Source organism: Pristiophorus japonicus, chromosome 1, assembly GCF_044704955.1.
Source record: "Pristiophorus japonicus isolate sPriJap1 chromosome 1, sPriJap1.hap1, whole genome shotgun sequence".
Taxonomy (NCBI): domain Eukaryota; kingdom Metazoa; phylum Chordata; class Chondrichthyes; family Pristiophoridae; genus Pristiophorus; species Pristiophorus japonicus.
The window spans coordinates 492113636-492137158 of record NC_091977.1 but is presented as its reverse complement, the minus strand read 5'-3'; the positions used below and the strand labels follow the sequence as shown (position 1 = coordinate 492137158).

Sequence of the window (23523 nt, the reverse complement as noted above, 5' to 3'; positions counted from 1 at the left end):
TGAAAAGTAGTGAAGTTATGCTAAACTTATATCAAAGCTTGGTTAGATCACACTTGGAAGTATGGCTTACAATTCTGGTCGCCACATTACAAAAAGGATATAGAGGCACTGCTGAGGGTGTAGAGAAGATTTACTAGGATGATACCAGAAATGCAATGGTATACCTCTCAGGAAAGGATGAACAGGCTGTGTCTCTTTTCTCTTGAAAAGAGATGGCTGAGGGGTGATCAAATAGAGGTCTTTAAAATTATAAAAGGTTTTGATAGAGTAGATAGAGAGAGAACGTTTCCACTTGTGGGGAAGAGCATAACTCGAGGCTATCAATATAAGATACCAAGAAATCCAATAGGGAATTCAGAAGAAACTTCTTTACCCAGAGTGGTGAGAATGTGGAACTCGCTATCACAGTGAGTGGTTGAAGCGTATAGTATTGATGCATTTAAGGGAAGGCTAGACAAGCATATGAGGGAGAAGGGAAGAGAGGGTTATGCTGATAGATTAAGATGAGGAAAGATGGGAGGAGGCTCGAGCGGAGCATAATCGTTGGCATGGACTGGTTGGGCCTGTTTCTGAGCTATATATCCTATGTAAGATTATTTATATCACAGTTCTGTATTGCAGTTCAGAACTATTATTTTCTACCACATAAAAAGTTACCCAAGCTTAACAACTAATATAAAAATATATGTATATTCCTGCTAATATTCACTTATTCTTTTACTGTCAAACAAAATTGCTTGGCAGTTAAACCCCAAAACAAATTCTAGTGTAGTGTTATTCTGACAACTTCCCAAGACAATAAAGATCACATAAAGGCATGGGATAAATCAAGTCGCTGCAATAAACCGAAGAGCGTTCTATGTTTGGGATCACTACAAATTGACCTAAATATTTGTGTAGTCTAAAACACAGAAGCCTAAAATATCAAGAGCAAGAATAAGGAAACCCCCAAAATATAACATTATTCACTCTGAACTCTACAGGCTTTTAAAACCCAAGTTTGGCATCAGCTGACCATTTTAATCATTACCATCTTCTCTACGCTTTCCAACCTTGGTTTGTGTCATTGGTCCTGCACCTAGCTAAAACAGATTTAAAAACGGTTTCAGACCTGATCAGGCACATGGTGGCTTCCAATACCATCTTCCAGCATTTCGGAACCATCTCCACTCACAGCTTTTGATGCCAATAGGCCTGCAGAAGAGAATTTGTGTACACATTTACAAAACAATCTTATTGTCAACATATTTACTCACTTCCAATACAGTACAAAACAAGGAAAAATATTGTTCTTAAGCAACCACTGGCGAATATTAGATTAAATGGGCTTTCCCCTTCAGAAGACCACTCATTATCCACTAAGGAGCACACAGTAAATATTCAATTAAAATAGACGATAACAATCAAAGTTATCAACAAAATCAAACTCTTAAAAAGTTAAAGATAAAAAGTGATTGTGCAGTAGTTTAACAATCTATCTAGCGTGCTTTAATGTGGGAGTTGTGCCAGAGTCCTAGTTTTTACCTCTGATGAAGGAGAGCGCGCCAAGGATAAACTGGATATTTGTAGACCAGTCTAATACTCACTTAGAAATTAATTAACAGATGGCACAGATTTATAAAAGATATGTACCATCTGACAATTTTTAGTGGATGTAATAATAGTGCACTTATGAAGGAATTAGCCAATGTTGTGTATACAGGTTTTCAAAAGGTTTATGGCAATGTGCAACATAGAAGGTGCAACAACAATGCATTTAGTCTGTGTTAATCTTTTAACAGATTATTTCTCTCTGTTCACAGTTCTCACAGAATCAAGGGCAGTAAGGACTAGATGTTTCTGTAAATCATATAATTTACAGCACAGAAACAGGTCTTCTGGTTTATGCTGGTCTTTATAAGAACATAGAATTAGGAGTAAGCCATACGGCCCCTCAAGTCTGTTCCGCCATTCAATATCATAGCTGATCTTCGACCTGCCCTCTACTTTCCCGCCTGATCTCCATATCCCTTGATTCCCCAAGAGTCCAAAAATCTATCTATCTCAGCCTTGAATATATTAAGCGATTCAGCATCCACAGCCCTTTGGGATAGACAATTCCAAAGATTCACAATCCACAAGTTAAGAAATTCTTCCTCATCTCAGTCATAAATGGCTCTTATCCGGAAACGATGTCCCTTAGTTCTAGACTCTCCAGTCAGGAAAACAACCTCTCAGCAACGACTCTGTCAATTCCCCTCAGAATCTTATGCCCCACACGAGACTCCTCCAACCCTACTTCATCTAACACGATCAGCAAAACCTTCTATTCCTTTTTCCCTCATGTACTTATCTAGCTTCCCCTTAAATGCATCTATGCTGTTCGCCTCAACTACTCCATGTGGTAGCATGTTCCATGGGTAAAGAACTTTCTCCTGAATTCGTTACTGGATTTATTAGTGACTATCTTGTATTCTAAACCCGAGTTTTGAACTCCCCACAAGTGGAAATATCAAATGTATACTCTGGCTAATTTTTACATCTCAGATCAAGCCAGAGAATGCTTTGTAGTTCAATTGGAATCATTGTACTTGCACGAGGGCCCATCTAACAGGTCATTCAAAGTGTTGACATCAATGAATCTAGCCATTGCAGTCTATACAAACATCCTATGTAATTGATGCCCTGCAACGCAGTTGTGATTAATACAATTTTAATGCCCCATGTTTCTGTAAATCTTCAAAAGGAATCTGAATGCCATTTTTACGGCTGATTTTAATTCAGTGTTCAGTTAGTCTGAACCTACAGTACAAAGCTAGGCAGAGACTATCATAGTACTACATAAGAGGGCGACTCTGCCTCAAGGATCAGTTTTATGTTAAGAGTTAGCAGAGGAGGATTGTCTTGGCTGATTTGACATTTAAGGGAGAATAGTAACATTCATTATGTAAATATACAATTTGTACTGAATGCTGTTCATTTGCTTGTTTACGTTAAATAAGTTCTAATGTCGGCTTATAGCCAAAGGCTCGGTCTCAGAATGCATATTCACTGGTCTACCAAAGACAAGAACGTAAAGGCATGTGATATATTCAAAGAAGCCAGGGTACAACGGCTTAGAGTCCTTTGATTGAAACCTGGATCTTGTTACATTTATCCAGATATTGGACACATAATTACAGGATGTGATGTCCACTTGGTGGAGTGCTCATTAACACCAAGCCCAAGTAGAATATATAATGTAAAATAAGAACAAATAACAAGGGCTTGTTGACATAATTAAGGTGCACAATATTAAAAGATAGGAAGTTGGCTAAAGGAAAGAAAACTGAGTGGTTAATGGATGTTTTTTGAAGGGATTTGAACAGTAATATTCTCTGGAATCAACGTTGCAACCATCGTTCTTCTCCATCTGTATATAAATGATTTGGACTCCGCTATAGAGGTCACTATCAAATTTGCACACAGCACAAAAACGGAGCATATTTTCACGGTGAAGTGGACTGTAAGCAACTTCCAAGAGGATATACAGTTTTGTAGTTTGGATTGATAGATGTCAAATGAAACTTCATGCAGAAAAAATGTAAGAATACATTTTGGGAGGAAGTATGAGAGAAAATATGCTCAAACTGCAAAAACTTAAAAAAGTTGAGAGCAGAGAGGTTCAGATACACACATCTTTAAAAGTGAGAGGACAAAAATCATATGGGATCCTACGTTTTATAAATAAGGACTCAAGTTTAAAAACAAAGTTAATCCTATATCCAGAGGAATGATTGTTTCGACTGTAGTTAGAATACAGTACCTGATTTTGGCTGTTCTACTTTAGGAAGGATAGCAAGACGATGGCGAAGGTACAGATGAGATTTATCAGCACAATACCAGGGAAGAAAGGCTTTATTTACAAAGAAAGACTAAACAAACTGCGGTTCTTTCTCTCGAAGTGACAAGGTTAAGAGAAGTTCTGACAGATTTTTTCCAAAAAGGGTTTTAATAAGGTAAATAGGAAAAACTATTTCCACTTGTCAGTGTCAGTAACGAGAGGGCATAAATTCAAGACCATCACCATATGAACAAAGGGAGAGATTTAAAAAATTAATGCAGAGGATTGTTAAGACATGGAATGTTCTACCAGAAAGTGGTAGCAGAATTCATAATCTCTTTTAAAAGGGAAGTGGATAAATATTTGAAAAATAATTTTAAAGGACAAGTGAATGGGACTAAGTGGTTAGCTCTTTCAGAACTGGCACAGGCTTAATGGGACAATAGTCTCTTTCTATACTGTAAAATTCTGTAATTTTCTGATACTAATTGATTAGCTTTGTTAAAAATTAGCTTACTCGGACACTTTCTGTAAATAACCAACAATCACACCAAAAAACTAAGTCATTAACACACAGGGCAAGTGTACCAAACAATACAGTTATCAGCGTACAAGAGGAAGAAGAGATCTTCATTTCGGTTTGTGAGAGTAGGAGATATGAGGGGGAAAAAAAGTAATTTATCTGGAGGAACTAGTCCTTTAATGGACAAAACACTCTATTCAGGTTGAAAGGTAGCACAAGTCTTTCTATCAAGATTTCTTTAAAGAAAATTCAAATAGTTACAATGAATTATGGTTAATATTGGCATTCATCTGTGCTGTTGTATCCAATTCTATTTATTTTTAAAATATTTTTATTTAAAATTTTCAAGTGTTACCATTGAGGTATTACTTGCCTTATCATGTTACTGAAGCAAAGTGAAGGACTCGAATTAACACTAAGAGATCCAGTCATTGGCCTAAGGGTGCTCCACAATTAACTGTACATATTATTTCATCTCCCTCACACTGTGGCCAGAATCTTACTGGAGCTGCAAATAAGAGTTTGGTGGCGGAACCGCTATCAAAATGGCAGTGATTGACAGCGGGGCGGAAGTCCACTCTGAATCTGCCTCCATGTCAGTTTCTCAAGTGCCGGCTCTGTCTGCGGTTTGCAGACTCGGCACCAAGCGGGTCAGGCAATTGAGATACTTAAGAAGCAGCATTTTACAATGTCCTAACGATTTCTCAAAGTTGTTTTACGAGGTTCCCGGCACTCGGGAATCACGTCAGGTAAGTGTGTCGGGTTCTCAATGACTCGCCATTGTTGTGAATAGTTGACAGCTGCAGAAGTAGTATAAGCGCTACCATTTTACAGCTGTTCAATTTCCAATCTTAGAAGCTGCAGCCTTCGGGATTTGAAATACACTTTTCAGCTTTATGGAGGGTTTGAAGTGTTTGCAGTGAACTCTCTATCCAGTGACAGATCGTTTCGGTCATCTCAACTTCATCTGCCATCCATTCCGTCAGCATCAGTGCCCTTGAAAAAAATCTCATCTTGGTCCTCAGAATCCTGCCAAGATCAACCTTGTCTGCAATCACCTGATGCTGCACAGGACACAGGGCATCAGCACCTGACCACATTGCTGCTCGGAATGTCAGGGATGGCCTCACCATGACCACATTTACTTCACTTGACGCCATACACTCTGGCTGCCACATGATGTGCCAGGTTGGCACTACCCCACACCAACACCATGGAGCATCCCTACAATGCCCAAGCCATTCCTTTCACACTCTTCACCATTGGGGTGTGACGGTTATGTCTCACCATTCACTGCAACTCACAAAGCCACTTTCAAAGGTGCACACAGATCTGTCCAAGGAGGTAAAGTGTTGAAAATAAAGATTTCAATGTTTGACAACACATTAGCAGAAACTTTACATGAACATTGGCGATAACACCCAAGTGTATGTTAATTGGTATAACTGGACATGGATGAGGATGAGTATGAGGGGTGGCTAGTGAGATGGGGATGTGATAATTTAGATAAGAGAGCGAGGGATGGGCGGAGGTGCAAGGTAAGTTGGTGTGAGTAAGGATGTGCAGGAGTAGGGTAGAGAAGGCAGAGTGATGAGTAGCACACAGGATGAGGTTGAATGTGGCTTTGCGGTAACATTTCATGATCCACTGAGATCATTGAAAGGTTTGCACCACTGCAGCCAGGTCCTCCTGATGACATCCCTACTTGTGCCCTCCTGTACATTGTGCAACCAAGCTGCGCTGGTGCCCTGGGGAGGTCTCTTCTGCCCATTGGAAGGGAAGAGAATCTCTCTGTGTGTTGTGACTCCCTCAATAAGCATCTGGAGGGAGTCATGGGAAACCCTGGGTGTAGCCGTGCAACTTGGTGCAGTGCCCATCAGTGTTTTCAGCACCTGTCAAAACGAATATGGGCGTAGTCCCTTGAAGGAAACCGGCTGATGAAGCATCATCGTGACATCATCAGACCCGCTTCCTTTTAATTGGCCGGGAACCTCGCAGGGTGGGCCAAACAAGCCCCATCAAGATAAAATCACTTGGACAAAGGCGGAAGAAGGGAGCGAGGTTCCAGTCCGCACCTGAAGTCATCCGCCTCGCTCCCAACGGTATGAAAAATTACGGCCTGTGTGTCAGCATTCTGTTTAAAAATATTCAATCAATAATTCCATTTTGGACTTACAAAAGGTGTTACCTAAAATACCAAATAATAGACTAGTTAGCAAAATTGAAGCACATGGGATTAAAGTAGCACTAACAACATAGATATGAAATTAGCTAAGGGGCAGAAAGCATAGAGTAATGGTGAATGTTACCCCTAATTTTTTTTTCGGTGCACGGCCCCTTCAAATTTCCACACCTACACAATTTTTCCATTGTAAAGCCGGTAAGCGGCCTGCGTAGGACCTCCAGACCGCTGCATGGCTCAACGGAAACATTAATGGTGAATTCTGGAGTATACAGCGGTGCTCCCCAGGGGTCGGTATTAGGACCACTGCTTGTTTTGACATATATTAATGACCTGGACTTTGGTATAGCGGGCATAATTTCACGGTTTGCAGATGACAAAGAAGTGATGCATTTTGAAGGAAGAATGAGAAGCAATATAAACTAAGTGCTATAATATTTAAGGGTGTACACCTGGGGGTTTGCATACAGAAATCTTTGAAGGTGGCAGGAGCAGTTGATAAGGCTGCTTAAAAAAAGCATACGGAATCCTTGGCTTTATAAGAGTACACTCGGCTGGAGTACTGTGTCCAATTCTGGGCACCATAGTTTAGGAAGGATGTCAAGGCCTTGGATATGGTGCAGAGGAGATTTAATAGAATGGTACCAGGGGTGAGGGACTTCAGTTATGCGCAAAGACTAGACAAGATGGGATTGCTCTCCTTCGAGCAGAGATGGTTATGGCGAGATTCAATAGATAGAAAAAAAGAAAGACGCATTTATATAGCACCTTTCATGACCACCGGACGTCTCAAATCGCTTTACAGCCAAGTACTTTTGAAGTGTAGTCACTGTTGTAATGTGGGAATAGAGACATTCAAAATCATGAAGGGTTTTGATACAGTAAATAAAGAGAAACTGCTTCCACTGGCAGAAGGGTTGGTAACCAGATGACAAAGATTTAAGACAATTGGCAAATAAAAGAGATGAGATGACAAGAATTATTTTTACACTACCAGTGATTATGATCTGAAATTTACTGGCTGAAAGGGTAGGTGGAATCAGATTCAATAGTACCTTTCAAAAGGGAACTGGATAAATACTTAAAGGGGAGAAAACTGCAGGGCTATGGCAAAAGAGACTAGTTGGAGAGCGCTTTCAAAAAGCCGACACAGACACGATGGGCCTCCTTCTGCGCCATAAGATTCTAGATTGATGAAAGAACGGAACGCTAATCCCTTCAAGCAGTTCAGATGTGTTCAATTATGACACAGTCAAGCTGCATGGGCTGCCGACAAGTCGAAGCTCGGCTGCTGAAAAACAAGATGAAGTTTGACAATGTTGCATCTATGACTATTATGTCAATCTTCAAATCTGCTGTCTGACGAGCTGAAAAGATTGGTTACTGGAGCCAGGTTTTCATCCAAAAGGCAATTCATGAGTAGTTACTCCCTCCTCCAAAATAAGTGGGAGGCAGAAGATAAAACAAATGGACATAAAGGGAAAAGGGATACAGAACACTAATTATATGAGAAAGAGTTAGTAGAATAAAAATGACCAGTTAATCTGTTTTAGTGATCTTGATTGAGGGATAAATATTGAACAGGACACTGGGGATAACTCCCTGGACTTCTTCAAAATAGCTCTATGGAATCTTTTGTGTCCACCTGGGAGGGCAGACGGGGCCTCAGTTTAACATCTCATCCAAAAGATGCCACCTCAGTACTGCACTGAAGTGTCAGCCTAGACTTTTGTGCTCAAATGCCTGGAGTGGAACTTGAAACCACAACCTACTAACTCAGAGGTGAGTGTGCTACCAACTGAGCCACAGCTGACACTCTATGACAAAAGGAAAATGGACAAAAAAATTGATTTTTCTTCCAAACATCAGCAGGAATTCTCAAGTAAATTTGACCAATTTGGTCAATATAAAGTGGCCCAGGTTAATCGTAGATCTGGTTTTCTACTCTCATGTAATAATGGAGGAAATTGCAGACCACCAATAAAAAGCCCCAATTCCTGTGTAATAAAACGGAACTTGATTTATTCGGTTACCATCGCCTGATAACTGATAATTATCACACATTTAGGGATCCTAAGCACAGGACCTGCCAACCTGCGCCTAAGCTCTTCATGCTTGGGTAACTGTGCTGTGTCTCTATGGGGAAAGAGGCACGCTACTTCAAATCAGACAAACAAAAAGCCTCGTGAGTTTCTCAGTAGTTTGTTTTGGAGACTCTTAAACATGGGTATTTGATTTTTGCAAACAGCTAACCAACCAAAAACAAAATTTGGTATAGCAGAGAGTAAGTTGGAATGGCTAGCACGAAAATAACATCACCAAGCAGAAATTGATGGAAGGTAGCGGATTGGTCTGTATCTATTTGAGGGGTGAACTCTAAACTATGCTTGCACCCGAGTGGCTTGAATTTTCAACTAGTTCTAACCTGTGATTTTGTTGAGACGTGCTCTTTTCGCCTGAAATGAGCAGATAACGCTGGCCTTCCTCTTCCTTGCTCCTGATGTTTCTGCTTGTCCTGAAGTCTGCTTTGGCTCATCGAAGGTCAATGGCTCAGAGTTTCCTGGTTAATATAAACATAGTCATTAAGGTTCAACATCTCTGCACAGCATTGTACTGAAATGAATTCAGATTCAAAGTTCATTTACTTTGAATTGGGGCCCCGTTGGGAAGTCCTTCACTGCATTCATCACTTTGATCTTTTCCAACTAAACAATGATCTCTCCATGAAGTTTCTAATGCCGATTTCCTCTCCTGAAAGCAATGGGACAGCGCGGCACCAGCCATCTTGTACCTTGTCCTAATGACTATTCTTCATGTGAGCTTGGCCAACTCCACTCATTTCATTTCTCTCCAAAAGATAAATCAAGCTAAAGGCCAGAATAGATATCTGAACTTGCATCCCACATTATTTATACCCTACCAGCCAGCCTTCTTTGATGAGACAGCAACAAGGTTGCAGCAGCTCAAGAGCTGTTATGTTCTATAGAATTTAATCATCTGTATTCATTCTTTGAGCCCTGATCGTGTATTTATGAAGATTTGTACTGTTTTTTCTCTGCCCCTTCCCATACACTTCTGACGAGTATTGACTCCTTGCTGCTCTACAATTCCACAGGGGCTGGCTGCTCACTCACTTCGGTACCTCACTCAAACTAACCAACCTATGTACGTGAGACATATACAGTGTGCGTCAGCAGGGTAGTCAATCAGAACTATATTTGTGTACGTGTTTACACATAAGTGAACTTCAAAACAGCATTGGATCAGGAAATCCAAAAATCTTTGGAGTTATTAGATTTCTAACTAAATGTTTATACTCCTTTACGCAGTTCACTAGCAGCTGAGCCACACATATTTGGAGTGTCTCTATTCCCTGGGAATAATGACAGAAGACACCTCAGGGGGTTCTAGATAAATACAGCAACAGGTTCTGGCAGACACATTAATAGATGGAATCTAAATGGATGGCAAGACTGATACATATTTAAAGAATTAGAAAACCAAGCAAAAAATGTTTGTGGCGTTACCCGGATTCTTAAAACTTAATTAACTGCCTAAAAGAAATCTGCTGCCATTTTTTGAAAAATTCTAACAAGAGCTTTTAATTCCATCATTTCACAGTTAAACAAAATACATTTCTCGATAGGGTTTCAGAGATCTTCAACACAAATCCATTTCAGGCTACAGAATACCTTTGCAAAACAGTGTACAGATGGCCTGGCAGATAGCCTGCCACAATGTTAACTTGGCTCAGTTGCTAGCGCTCTTGCCTAGAGTCAGAGACGGCAGGTTCAGCCCCACCCCAATCAGAGAGCACATAATCTAGGCAGACGCTCTACTGCAGGACCGAAGGAATTATATACTGCCATTGTTGCTACAGATGTGTGCAACGGCCACCACACGTTAAAAAAATCCACAGCAGGCATCTTCCACCCTTCAGGATGTAGTTCGGTATCTGGAATATTAAGTCCTTCATTGAAACATCTCTGAACTCATCCCTTTTTGGTATGGAAGGAAGTCATTCCACCTATGATGATACCTTTAGGAAGAGGCATTAAACCTAGATCACATCTGTCTGTGCAGGTGGATGTAAAAGATCTGATACCACTATACAAAGCAGAGCAGGGAGGTATCCTTGTGTCCTGGGCAATACACCTTCCTCCCTCAACAAACACCATCAAAAAACAGATTATCTAGTCATTTGTCTAACTTGTTTGATTGGATGTAAATTGGCTCTCACCTTTGCCTACAGAGCAGTGCAATTAATTTGGTTGTAAATCATTCTGGGACATCCTGAGGACATAAAGCTACCATTCAAATTCTTTATAATGGAATGCTTTTGATACTTTCAGCTGCCTAGGCCCTAAACTCTGGAATTCCCTTCCTAAACCTCAATATCTTAAAGTCTACAGGGCCAAAATTGCCTCCTCTTTAAAAAAAAGGTCCATTACAGGCTCTAAGAGGAGATAATGGGACAGTAGGCTTTTCCGACCAGGGGCTGGCGAAAGGGCCGACCTATCCAAAATTGCCCCCGAGCCGGGGGCGGCGGAAACAGGTTTCTGTCGCACCAGTGTTCCCAGCATGCGCCGACCCCTTACCATCCAGCGGTGACAATTCCGTCCTGCGAGAGAAATTGCCCCACAGGAGCCCCGACAGCTTTTCTCAGCGGGAACTATCAGTGGTTGGGCGGTGCGTCTGCCCTTAAAGGGAAGAGCGCACCGCCGCAGCCGCCATTTTATTTTAATTGTCAGCCGACTCTGCCGTTGGTCAGACAATGGTGGCCACGGGTTCGGCCTAGCCGCTAATAGGCAGCCCGGTACCTCCTCTTGGTTGCCGGGCTGCTGGCCTGGCCAAAGCCCTCCCTGGTAGCCCAGTGGGTGCCACTAAAGTGGCTACAGAGCTCGCAGCAGCCCTCTCCTTTAACTAAAGGGGAGGATCGTTGCTATGTGTCAGAGTGACACATTCATGTCACGCTGATGACACCACCCACCTTCCACCCCACTCCCAAAGCACTTCCGCCCCATAGCAGCTCCAAACACTGCCCCGACAAATTAAAAAAGTTAAAGAGGCCAATTTCCCTCTATTCTCCACTCCATGGATTCGGTCAGAGAATATTCATTTAATCCGAATTATCCACCGCATTTGGGGTGGAGGACAATTTCGGCCCCTGCCTCTTTGACCAAGCTTTTGGTCATCTGTCCGAATATCGCATGTGGCTCAGTGTCAAATTTTGTTTGATAACACTCCCCATGAAAGGAAATTATTTATTTGTATCGACACTTTTGAATTCTTTTATTATTTTAAAGGCCTCAATTAGATCATCCCTCAATCTTCTAAACTCAGGTGACTACAAACCAAACTTATGTAACCTGCCCTCATAATATAACCTTTCAAGCCCTGGTATCATTAGGATGAACCGTTGCTGTACCCCCACCAAAACCAATATGTCTTTTCTGAGGTTTGGTGCCAAAACTGAGCATAGACTGTAGATGGGGGTCTGACCAAGGCCCTGTATAACTGAAGCATCACTTCACTTTTATTCCAACACATTTGAGATAAAGGCAACATTCCATTAGCATTCTTGATTACATTTTGTACCTGTGCACTAGCTTCTAGTGCACTGTGCACATGGATCTCCAAATTCTTTCGCTCCTTCACATCTACTGCTCTGTCAGTGGCAACAGACCAGAAGCAAGGACTACATTTGGAGAATTCTTCTGATTAACATCTTGGTCCAACTCCCAGACTGAGCAATGTCTCATCATTATTCAACCTATATATACACAAGGTAGGTTTGGGAGGTGGAATGGAAACGACGGGTTCTGATGCGATGCACTACTGTAGCAATTTGCTCAAGTAAAGAACCAGGGAGAAATCATAGAAACATAGAAAACAGGTGCAGGAGTAGGCCATTCGGCCCTTCTAGCCTGCACCGCCATTCAATGAGTTCATGGTTGAACATGCAACTTCAGTACCCCATTCCTGCTTTCTCGCCATACACCTTGATCCCCCTAGTAGTAAGGACTTCATCGAACTCCTTTTTGAATATATTTAGTGAATTGGCCTCAACAACTTTCTGTGGTAGAGAATTCCACAGGTTCACCACTCTCTGGGTGAAGAAGTTTCTCCTCATCTCAGTCCTAAATGGCTTACCCCTTATCCTTAGACTGTGACCCCTGGTTCTGGACTTCCCCAACATTGGGAACATTCTTCCTGCATCGAACCTGTCTGAACCCATCAGAATTTTAAACGTTTCTATGAGGTTCCCTCTCATTCTTCTGAACTCCAGTGAATACAAGCCCAGTTGATCCAGTCTTTCTTGATAGGTCAGTACCGCCATCCCGGGAATCAGTCTGGTGAACCTTCGCTGCACTCCCTCAATAGCAAGAATGTCCTTCCTCAAGTTAGGAGACCAAAACTGTACACAATACTCCAGGTGTGGCCTCACCAAAGCCCTGTACAACTGTAGCAACACCTCCCTGCCCCTGTACTCAAATCCCCTCGCTATGAAGGCCAACATGCCATTTGCTTTCTTAACTGCCTGCTGTACCTGCATGCCAACCTTCAATGACTGATGTACCATGACACCCAGGTCTCGTTGCACCTCCCCTTTTCCTAATCTGTCACCATTCAGATAATAGTCTGCCTCTCTGGTTTTACCACCAAAGTGGATAACCTCACATTTATCCACATTATACTTCATCTGCCATGCATTTTCCCACTCACCTAACCTATCCAAGTCACTCTGCAGCCTCATAGCATCCTCCTCGCAGCTCACACTGCCACCCAACTTAGTATCATCCGCAAATTTGGAGATACTACATTTAATCCCCTCGTCTAAATCATTAATGTACAGTGTAAACAGCTGGGGCCCCAACACAGAACCTTGCGGTACCCCACTAGTCACTGCCTGCCATTCTGAAAAGTACCCATTTACTCCTAATCTTTGCTTCCTGTCTGACAACCAGTTCTCAATCCATGTCAGCACACTACCCCCAATCCCATGTGCTTTAACATTGCACATTAATCTCTTGTGTGGGACCTTGTCGAAAGCCTTCTGAAAGTCCAAATATACCACATCAACTGGTTCTCCCTTGTCCACTCTACTGGAAACATCCTCAAAAAATTCCAGAAGATTTGTCAAGCATGATTTCCCTTTCACAAATCCATGCTGACTTGGACCTATCATGTCACCTCTTTCCAAATGCGCTGCTATGACATCCTTAATAATTGATTCCATCATTTTACCCACAACTGAGGTCAGGCTGACCGGTCAAAAATTACCTGTTTTCTCTCTCCCTCCTTTTTTAAAAAGTGGGGTTACGTTGGCTACCCTCCACTCGATAGGAACTGATCCAGAGTCAATGGAATGTTGGAAAATGACTGTCAATGCATCCGCTATTTCCAAGGCCATCTCCTTAAATACTCTGGGATGCAGTCCATCAGGCGCTGGGGATTTATCGGCCTTCGATCCCATCAATTTCCCCAACACAGTTTCCCGACTAATAAGGATTTCCCTCAGTTCCTTCTCTTTACTAGACCCTCTGACCCCTTTTATATCCGGAAGGTTGTTTGTGTCCTCCTTAGTGAATACCGAACCAAAGTACTTGTTCAATTGGTCTGCCATTTCTTTGTTCCCCGTTATGACTTCCCCTGATTCTGACTGCAGAGGACCTACGTTTGTCTTTACTAACCTTATCTCTTTACATATCTATAGAAACTTTTGCAATCCGTCTTAATGTACTCTGCAAGCTTCTTCTCGTACTCCATTTTCCCTGCCCTAATCAAACCCTTTGTCCTCCTCTGCTGAGTTCTAAATTTCTCCCCGTCCCAGGTTCACTGCTATTTCTGGCCAATTTGTATGCCACTTCCTTGGCTTTAATACTATCCCTGATTTCCCTTGATAGCCACGGTTAAGCCACCTTCACTTTTTTATTTTTACGCCAGACAGGAATGTACAATTGTTGTAGTTCATCCATGCGGTCTCTAAATGTCTGCCATTGCCCATCCACAGTCAACCCCTTAAGTATCATTCGCCAATCTATCCTAGCCAATTCATGCCTCATACCTTCAAAATTACCCTTCTTTAAGTTCTGGACCATGGTCTCTGAATTAACTGTTTCATTCTCCATCCTAATGCAGAATTCCACCATATTATGGTCACTCTTCCCCAAGGGGCCTCGCGCAACGAGATTGCTAATTAATCCTCTCTCATTACACAACACCCAGTCTAAGATGGCCTCCCCCCTAGTTGGTTCCTCGACATATTGGTCTAGCAAACCATCCCTTATGCACTCCATGAAATTCTCCTCCACCGCATTGCTTCCAAATTTGGTTAGCCCAATCTATGTGCATATTAAAGTCACCCATTATAACTGCTGCACCTTTATTGCATGCACCCCTAATTTCCTGTTTGATGCCCTCCCCAACATCACTACTACTGTTTGGAGGTCTGTACACAACTCCCACTAACATTTTTTGCCTTTTGGTGTTCTGCAGCTCTACCCATATAGATTCCACATCATCCAAGTTAATGTCCTTCCTAACTATTGCATTAATCTCCTCCTTAACCAGCAATGCTACCCCACCTCCTTTTTCTTTTATTCTATCCTTCCTGAATGTTGAATACCCCTGGATGTTGAGTTCCCAGCCCTGATCATCCTGGAGCCAAGTCTCTGTAATCCCAATCACATCATATTTGTTAACATCTATTTGCACAGTTAATTCATCCACCTTATTACGGATACTCCTTGCATTAAGACACAAAGCCTTCAGGCTTGTTTTTTTAACACCCTTTGTCCTTTTAGAATTTTACTGTGCAGTGACCCTTTTTGTTCTTTGCCTTGGGTTTCTCCGCCCTCCACTTTTACTCATCTCCTTTCTGTCTTTTGCTTTTGCCTCCTTTTTGTTTCCCTCTGTCTATGCACAACTACTATGCTTTGATCATGCGCCAAGTAACATTATAATGGATTAGATAGGTGGTTGAATAAAAGTGGAAAAAAGGATTATGAGATCTGAGTGGCCACGTAGGGTTAGGACCAGTATCCCTGTAAGCTGTGATTTGATATGTGTGGCCTATTTCTTTTTATACGCGGTCCTTTTAAATTTCTGTGCATGCGCGGTACTTGCAATGGAAAAGCCGCTGAGCGGCCTGCGCAGGACTGTTCCCATTACTGTGTGGCTGGGCAGTTTAGAGGGAAGATTGTTTGTGTGGAGGAGAAACTTGAACAGGGACAGGCTGGGCTGAATGGTCCATTTTTGTACTGTAATTTAAAAGCAATTCTAAGTGTGTTGCGCTGGTTCGATTATGTGCCAGACAATTCAAAAGTGTTTGTGCGCCTTTAAAAAAATATATTAATTTATCTTCAGCTGCCTAGGCCCCAAGCTCAGGAATTCGCTCCCTAAACCTCACCGCCTCTCTACCTTCCATCTCCTCTAAGTTGCACCTTAAAACCAAACCCATTGACCAATCATTTGGTCATCTGTCCCAATACCTCTTTTAAATGGCTCAGTGTTAATTGTGTCCGATAATAGCTCTTGTAAAGCACTTTGGGGTGCTTTTACTATGTTAAAGGCACTATGTAAATTCAAGTTGTTGTTATACTAACCTGAGATAGCAACAGATGCAGGCTCTTCTTGTTTTTTGTGTGCTTCATCCTCTGTCTCTTTAACATCTGACATTGCTTCCTCTTTCTTGAAGTGGGATCCTATTCCCATTTTACTCTTCTCCTTTTCCTTATTAACTCGGTGCTTACTGACTGTCTTATTCTTTGCAGCAGCTGCTGCTGTAGCAGCTTTAACGAGAGCTAACCAGTCCTGTAAAAGAAAATTCCATCATTAAGAATAATTTATTTTGAGAGAAGAGGAAAGAAAGCAGAACAGAGTATGTGCATCTCTGGAGTCGCAATAAGTTTATCGCCAAAGTCCCAGCGAGTTTATCTACCAAGTCGCTGAAGATTTCAAGCTGAATCACTGTTGTTTGCTGAGGTAGCCAATTTTGGGTGCAGTGGCAGAGGTACTACAAATAGCCTCAGTGCCCCAGGATCTTTTAATCTAATACTATCCTTAACTTCTTTAGTTAGCCATGGATGGATCACTTTTCCCATGGAGTTTTTATTTCTCAATGGAATGTATTTTGGAATATTTCTTTAAATGTTTGCCACGTATGCTGGAATTATGTATAAATACATAATATATACCCCCACAGAGGGGCGGGCGGCCCTCAACTGAAGCGAATTGTAAGGAGCCTCTAAATTTCTCTTCAATGGTTGAATCATTCATGAGTGGGTTCGTAACATAGTTAAAGTACTGTAGGAAATAGTAAAGCCCCAACTTAAAAGAGTGATAATAAGCAGGAATTCAGAATGAAGTTTTCAGACAGGTTAGGCACAATGGGTAGGGAGTGGGTCGGTATGAAGGTGGAATCGGCAGCCAGTCATGTGCACTGGCCAAGATAAAATTAGGCTTAGAAGCCAAGAAAGAAACTCAGAGAGCCCATTCAGGGTAGAGTACACTTGGGCTTTTGGCTAGCAATCAAGCCTTGGGATAAAAAAAACATTAAATTAAGCCACTCCACAACACATAGGCCCCAAGTTTCGGCCTGTGCCGAAAACTGCGCACCTCGGAGCTGGACGCCCGTTCTTCGCGCCTAAAAGTGCACTTAAAAAAAAAACTCAGAGATTCTCCGGCTCCTCGGAGCTCTAACTCTGCTTGGCGCGGCACGCACTTCTCAGCACGGGGGCGGAGCCAAACACTCGCGACGATTCTGGAAGTAGTGGGGGGCGGGTCCAATTTAAATGAGCCTTCGTGGTGCCGGCAACCCTGCACGTGCGCGTTGAAGCGTGCGCGCAGTATCAAACAAACATTGGCACTCGGCCATTTTTAAAAGGACTGGAGAAAAAGTGAAGATTTGTTTCTTGGTCCCCTTCAAAGGCTTGTAATTTAATTTTTGTAATATTTCTGTGTGTGAGGGAGTGCTTTTAGCAGCACTGTTGAATAAATCACCTGCTGAAGTCAGTGAGTTCAGCTTTTCACTGCTAAACTTGCAGAACCGGTGCTGCATTGGTGCATGCAAATTAAGGACTGTGTGTTTTGAGAAATAAGAGTGCCAATTCAACTTTGCAATGGATCAACGTCCACCAAGAACAAAGAATTTCTTGCATGAGGAAGTAGAGATATTAGTCAATGTAATTGAGCAGAGATGGCAGGAGCTAGATACCAGCAACAGAGGTCACATAAAAGTGCCACCTAAAGAAATGAAGAAACGCTGGAACCAAGTTGCAGAAGATTACTACGCAGTGGTGCATACCATGAGATCTGGAAGTCAGTGTAAAAAGAAATGGCACGACCTTGGTCAAGTAGTTAGTGTAAGTAATATTTCCCATTTTTTATTTAATCGTAATTGTAACCTGGCTATCTGTATGTCCCACCTTGCAGACTGACACTCTGTAAAAAGTTATATTTTACTCTTTGCAGAAGAAATTGGCCCACAACAAAAGGGAGGCAACTCGTACAGGAGGAGGCGTGCCCAATCTGCATCCATTGACACCCTTGGAACAAAGGGTAGCTGCTATGATGAGTCGGACATGGAGAAAAGCAATCGGTACAGCACAAGCTGGGCCCGCACGCGAGGAAGGTGGTCCTGAAAATGCATCGTGGCCCTTTAAATCAACCTGCTACCTGGCCTGTTGTGTGAGAGTACTCATGCCACCCATCCGGTCCCCTCCCTTGCTGTTAAGCATTTGACTGTTCTGATGTATTTTGCAGAACATGATGATGATGACGACGACGATGCTGCTGCTGCCAACCCTGAAGATACAGAACAAGAACCAGTACAACCAGCTGCGGACGGTCCAGACTGGATGATGGCAGCGATGACTGAAATGTCTGCAGGGGAGAGCTTCCAATTTAATGTTTATGAGCCCCCATCAAGGGGCATCAGAGTTTCAACCCCTAGCATAGGTCTTGGTTCCACCTTCCATGGTTTCGGCTTCCGATGTTGCGGGTCCCAGTGGTGCTGCTGGTATAATGCTGCATTATACGGTCAGTGCACTACCGTCCCAGCCTGCGCCTCCCTCTCGCATAGGTTCTGGTTCCACCTACTATGGTTTTGATTCTGACGCTTCGGGTCCCAGTGTTGCTGCTGATATCATGGAGCAGTTTACACCCATTCGTCCAACATCCCAGCCCACGGCTCGCACTCGAGTGCTGTCGTCTGGAACACTGAGCATCCCACCATTCCAGCCCGAGCCTCTCCCTCCAGTTCAGCCGTCTGGAACACAGAGCGTCCCACAGTCCCAGCCCGCGCCTCCCTGTGTAGTGGTGACGCTTGCAACACCGAGCATCCCACCGTCCGTGCCCACGCCTCCCAGTGTAGTGGTGCCACAAGGCAGACCCAGGCAGAGGAGGAGGAGATTGGAGACACGCTCTCCTGAGATGCAGCGTGCAACAGATGCGACTCAGGTTGTGGCATTGGGTATGGAGACCAATGAGCTTACCCGATCACTCATCGGTAGCGTCAGTGCAGTGGGTGAAGAGTTGACGGTCCTGACGGGAGAAATAGCAGTAATGACACGGGAACTTAGAGAGGGAATGTCCGAGGGAGTGCAATCGACGGCACAGGCCGTCAGGGAGGGCATGCAAATGACGGCACAGGCCATCAGGGAGGGCCTGGTTGAGGTAGCTGCTGCAATAAGGGCACACAGCCCAGCCAATCAAATGACACCCCCATGAGGAAGTGAACATTCACTGAGATATGGATGAGACATGGTTGCAGCCTTTCTTTCTGCTTTTGTTCTTGTTCTTGATGTAGCTGTAGTAGCGTTTTTCAAATTGAAACTGTTTTGTAAGTTTTGTAACTTTACAACATATAAGTGATCTCAGGGTTTTCAAGTGATCTTATAGTGTAAATGCTCTCACATTCTGTAAATTATTTAATTTTGCATCTAAAAAGTGATCTTGAAGTGTAAGTGATCTTTAGAGTGTAAAATTTTTCACATAAAAAGTGTTTTGTAACTTTTGTAACTTTACAAGTTTATAAGTGATCTTCAAGAGTCATATTAAAAAGTATAGTTTGATACAACAAATATTTTATTAGAGTGACGTTAACTTTTCAATAAAATATTTTTTCATTAAAACTGTTTCATGTTCCATTAACACAACACAACGTAGGAACAACTGCAAAGAATAAACATGTCCATACGAAAAGTGGTCGCAGAGCCCTCAGGCATCAGTAGTTGAAGCATTCACGGATGAGCTGCTGGCGCAAGGCTCGAGCAATCGTTAAAGGGGCACGATGGACAGCCCTCCTCCGACCTCGTGCTCCGGCATCAGGCACTTGCATGCTTTCCTGATTGTCATTATCATCCACATCCTGGTCTTCCGTAATACTATCATCATGCACTGGACCCTCACGTGGGTCTTCTGGTTCCACTACCAGCTCCTGCTGCCTCATGATGGCTAAGTTATGAAGCATGCAGCACACAACAGTGAAATGAGCGACAATCTGAGGAGAGTACAGCAAGTGTCCTCCGAAATGGTCCAGGCATCGGAATCGCTGTTTCAATATGCCAATGGTCCTCTCAATGATGCTGCGCGTCGCAATGTGCGCCATGTTGTATTGACGGTCAGCTTCTGTCCTTGTCACGCGTAGGGGCGTCATGAGCCAGGTGGTCAGGCCGTACCCTTTGTCTCCCAGTAGCCAGCTCTGCCCTTCTGGCTGCTGCTCAAACATGTCAGATAGAACGCTGTCACGTAGGATGAACGCATCGTGGATGCTGCCAGGGTATCTCGCATCGACTGACATGATGCGCTGCTTGTCGTCACACACGAGCTGCACATTGATAGAGTGGAAACCTTTCCTATTACGGTACTGCTCAGATTCCTCCACAGGTGCTCGCAAGGCTATGTGCGTACAATCAATGCAGCCCTGTACCTTTGGGAAGCCGGCAATCCTGAAGAAGCCCACAGCCCTCTCATGGATCGCTTGTGCGGTCATTGGGAAATTGATGAAGTCATTCCTTTGCGCATACAGTGCAGCCGTGACCTGATAAACGCAGGCATGCATTGCACGTTGAGAGATGGTACACACATCTCCAGTTGTAGCCTGAAACGATCCCGAGGCATAGAAAGAAAGTGCAGCTGTTACCTTCACTTCAACAGACAAGGCAGTTGGCGTTCTGCTTCTGGCCTGCAAATCTGCTCTCACCATATCACAGATCTCAGTGACAACTTCTCTGCGAAAACGCAGCCTTTTCGCACAATCAGCCTCGCTCATGTCAAGGTACGAGCGCCTGGTTCGATATTGTCGACATGGGTAAGGTCTCCTGCCCATCAACCTACGGGCTACGACGTTCCTGGTGCAGTGAGCTCTAATCAATTCTCTCCTATGCAGTGAATTGATGGCGAACCATTGCATAATACGTGGTGTTGACAATGCAGCACCCATTCTGTTAATTTAAATATAAAACTGTCTATGTGGCTGCCTCTCCCTGTCCAAATGGCCTCAGTCCCCCTCACAGCTCAAAGGCTGCTGCTGCTGTATCTTCGGCTGCCGTCGAGCCACTGACGCCGCCCCTAAAGCGTGGCTGAAAGGCCTCAAGCACCATAAAGAGCTGCTTGTGTCCTGCGTTGATTCTTCGGCGCTGCTATCTCATGGCCGAATGGCCTCACGTCAGTCCGCTGCTGATTCTTCGGCTGCCGGCCAGCCACTGACATTTCATGGCTGAATGGCCTCGAGTCCTTCCGGTGTTGCTTTTTCGCGGCCAGCCACGAAGAGAATGAAGGCCTGCCTCAAGCACCGCAGCTCAACTCGAAGGCTGCTTGCTGCCGCTGCCGTCGAGACACTGCCGCCACAACCCTGCCTGTCTCCAACATGAAAGGCCTGCCTGAAGCACTTTCACACAGGTAGAAACTATGGTTTATTTAGTCTTTTCTTTGCTTATAAATTTTTATTCAGGTTGGGTTTATTTGTATAATATTTGTATAAGTATAACTAAGGATTGATTGTAGAATTTAATGACTTCCCTTCCCCCCCTCGTTCCCTACGCCTAATTTTCTAAAGTTTAGACAAGGTTTTTTCAAGCGTACAAAAATCTTCACTTACTCCATTCTAAGTTAGTTTGGAGTAAGTTTTCACTGCCGAAACTTTGAAAACAGGCGTAAGTGGCCGGACACGCCCCCTTTTGAAAAAAAAAATCTGTTCCAAAGTGAAACTGTTCTAACTGACTAGAACTGGAGCAAACTAAATGCCGAGAATTCCGATTTCTAAGATACTCCGTTCTACACCAGTTGCTCCTAAAAATCAGGAGCAACTGAGGCCGAAACTTGGGGCCATAGAAACATAGAAAATAGGTGCGGGAGTAGGCCATTCGGCCCTTCGAGTCTGCACCACCATTCAATAAGATCATGGCTGATCATTCACCTCAGTACCCCTTTCCTGCTTTCTCTCTATACCCCTTGATCCCTTTAGCCGTCAGGGCCATATCTAACTCCCTCTTGAATATATCCAATGAACTGGCAACAACAATTCTCTGCGGCAGGGAATTCCACAGGTTAACAACTCTGAGTGAAAAAGTTTCTCCTCATCTCAGTCCTAAATGGCATACCCCTTATCCTAAGATTGTGTCCCCTGGTTCTGGACTTCCCCAACATTGGGAACATTCTTTCCGCATCTAACTTGTCCCATCCCGTCAGAATCTTAGATGTTTCAATGAGATTCCCTCTCATCCTTCTAAACTCCAGTGTATAAAGGCCCAGTTGATCCAGTCTCTCCTCATACGTCAGTCCAGCCATCCCTGGAATCAGTCTGATGAACCTTCGCTGCACACCCTCAATAGCAAGAACGTCCTTCCTCAGATTAGGAGACCAAAACTGAACACAATATTCCAGGTGAGGCCTCACCAAGGCCCTGTACAACTGCAGTAAGACCTCCCTGCTCCTATACTCAAATCCCCTAGCTATGAAGGCCAACATGCCATTTGCCGCCTTAACTGCCTGCTGTACCTGCATGTCAACTTTCAATGACTGATGAATCATGACACCCAGGATTCGTTGCACCTCCCCTTTTCCTAATCTGCCGCCATTCAGATAATATTCTGCCTTTGTGTTATTGCCTCCAAAGTGGATAACCTCACATTTATCCACATTATACTGCATCTGCCATGCATTTGCCCACTCACCTAACCTGTCCAAATCACCCTGCAGCCTCTTAGCATCCTCCTCACAGCTTAGTGTCATCTGCAAACTTGGAGATATTACATTCAATTCCTTCATCCAAATCATTAATGTATATTGTAAAGAGCTGGGGTCCCAGCAGTGAGCCTTGCGGCACTCCACTAGTCACTGCCTCCCATTCCGAAAAGGACCAGTTTATCCCGACTCTCTGCTTCCTGTCTGCCAACCAATTCTCTATCCACGCCAGTACATTACCCCCAATACAATGTGCTTTGATTTTGCACACCAATCTCTTATGTGGGACCTTGTCAAAAGCGTTTTGAAAGTCCAAATACACCACATCCACTGGTTCTCCTTTGTCCACTCTACTAGTTACATCCTCAAAAAATTCCAGAAGATTTGTCAAGCATGATTTCCCCTTCATAAATCCATGCTGACTTGTACTGATCCTGTCACTGCTTTCCAAATGCGCTGCTATTTCATCCTTAATAATTGATTCCAACATTTTCCCCACTACTGACGTCAGGCTAACCATAAATGATTGTGGAATGTTTCATTGTGCTATTAAGGAATATGTAATTTTCAGTGTATGTATCTTCCTAAGAGAATTAAATATTTCTAAATTATGTTATTGATTTCTTTAGCTAACTTTCCTCTAGCTTTATGAAGTTACATGAAGTGCAATGACACATTATTCACGGAACTTAAGAATATTACCAGATCACTCATGGCACTGGCTACAGGAAGTTAGAGGATATGGATTTTTTTATAGGGAAGCAGAGGCCCTGTGGCATGCTGAAGTTGTGTTGGAAGATGTGGTGCTTCATACAATGGATTATCAGG

The 23523-nt window shown here is 43.3% G+C and overlaps 1 protein-coding gene across 3 annotated transcripts in view; it reads right to left on the bottom strand.

Moving 5' to 3' along the window:
- The window catches only part of phf20l1 (PHD finger protein 20 like 1), a 152697-nt gene that overhangs the window by 111196 nt on the left and 17978 nt on the right, over positions 1–23523 (bottom strand). For all 3 annotated transcript variants that reach the window (XM_070895310.1, XM_070895320.1, XM_070895329.1), the window contains 3 exons: positions 16116–16323; positions 8933–9067; positions 1112–1194 (listed from right to left, as the gene is read on the bottom strand). In XM_070895310.1, the coding sequence (XP_070751411.1) occupies positions 1112–1194; positions 8933–9067; positions 16116–16323 (426 nt within the window). The remainder of the gene's footprint in view (positions 1–1111; positions 1195–8932; positions 9068–16115; positions 16324–23523) is intronic.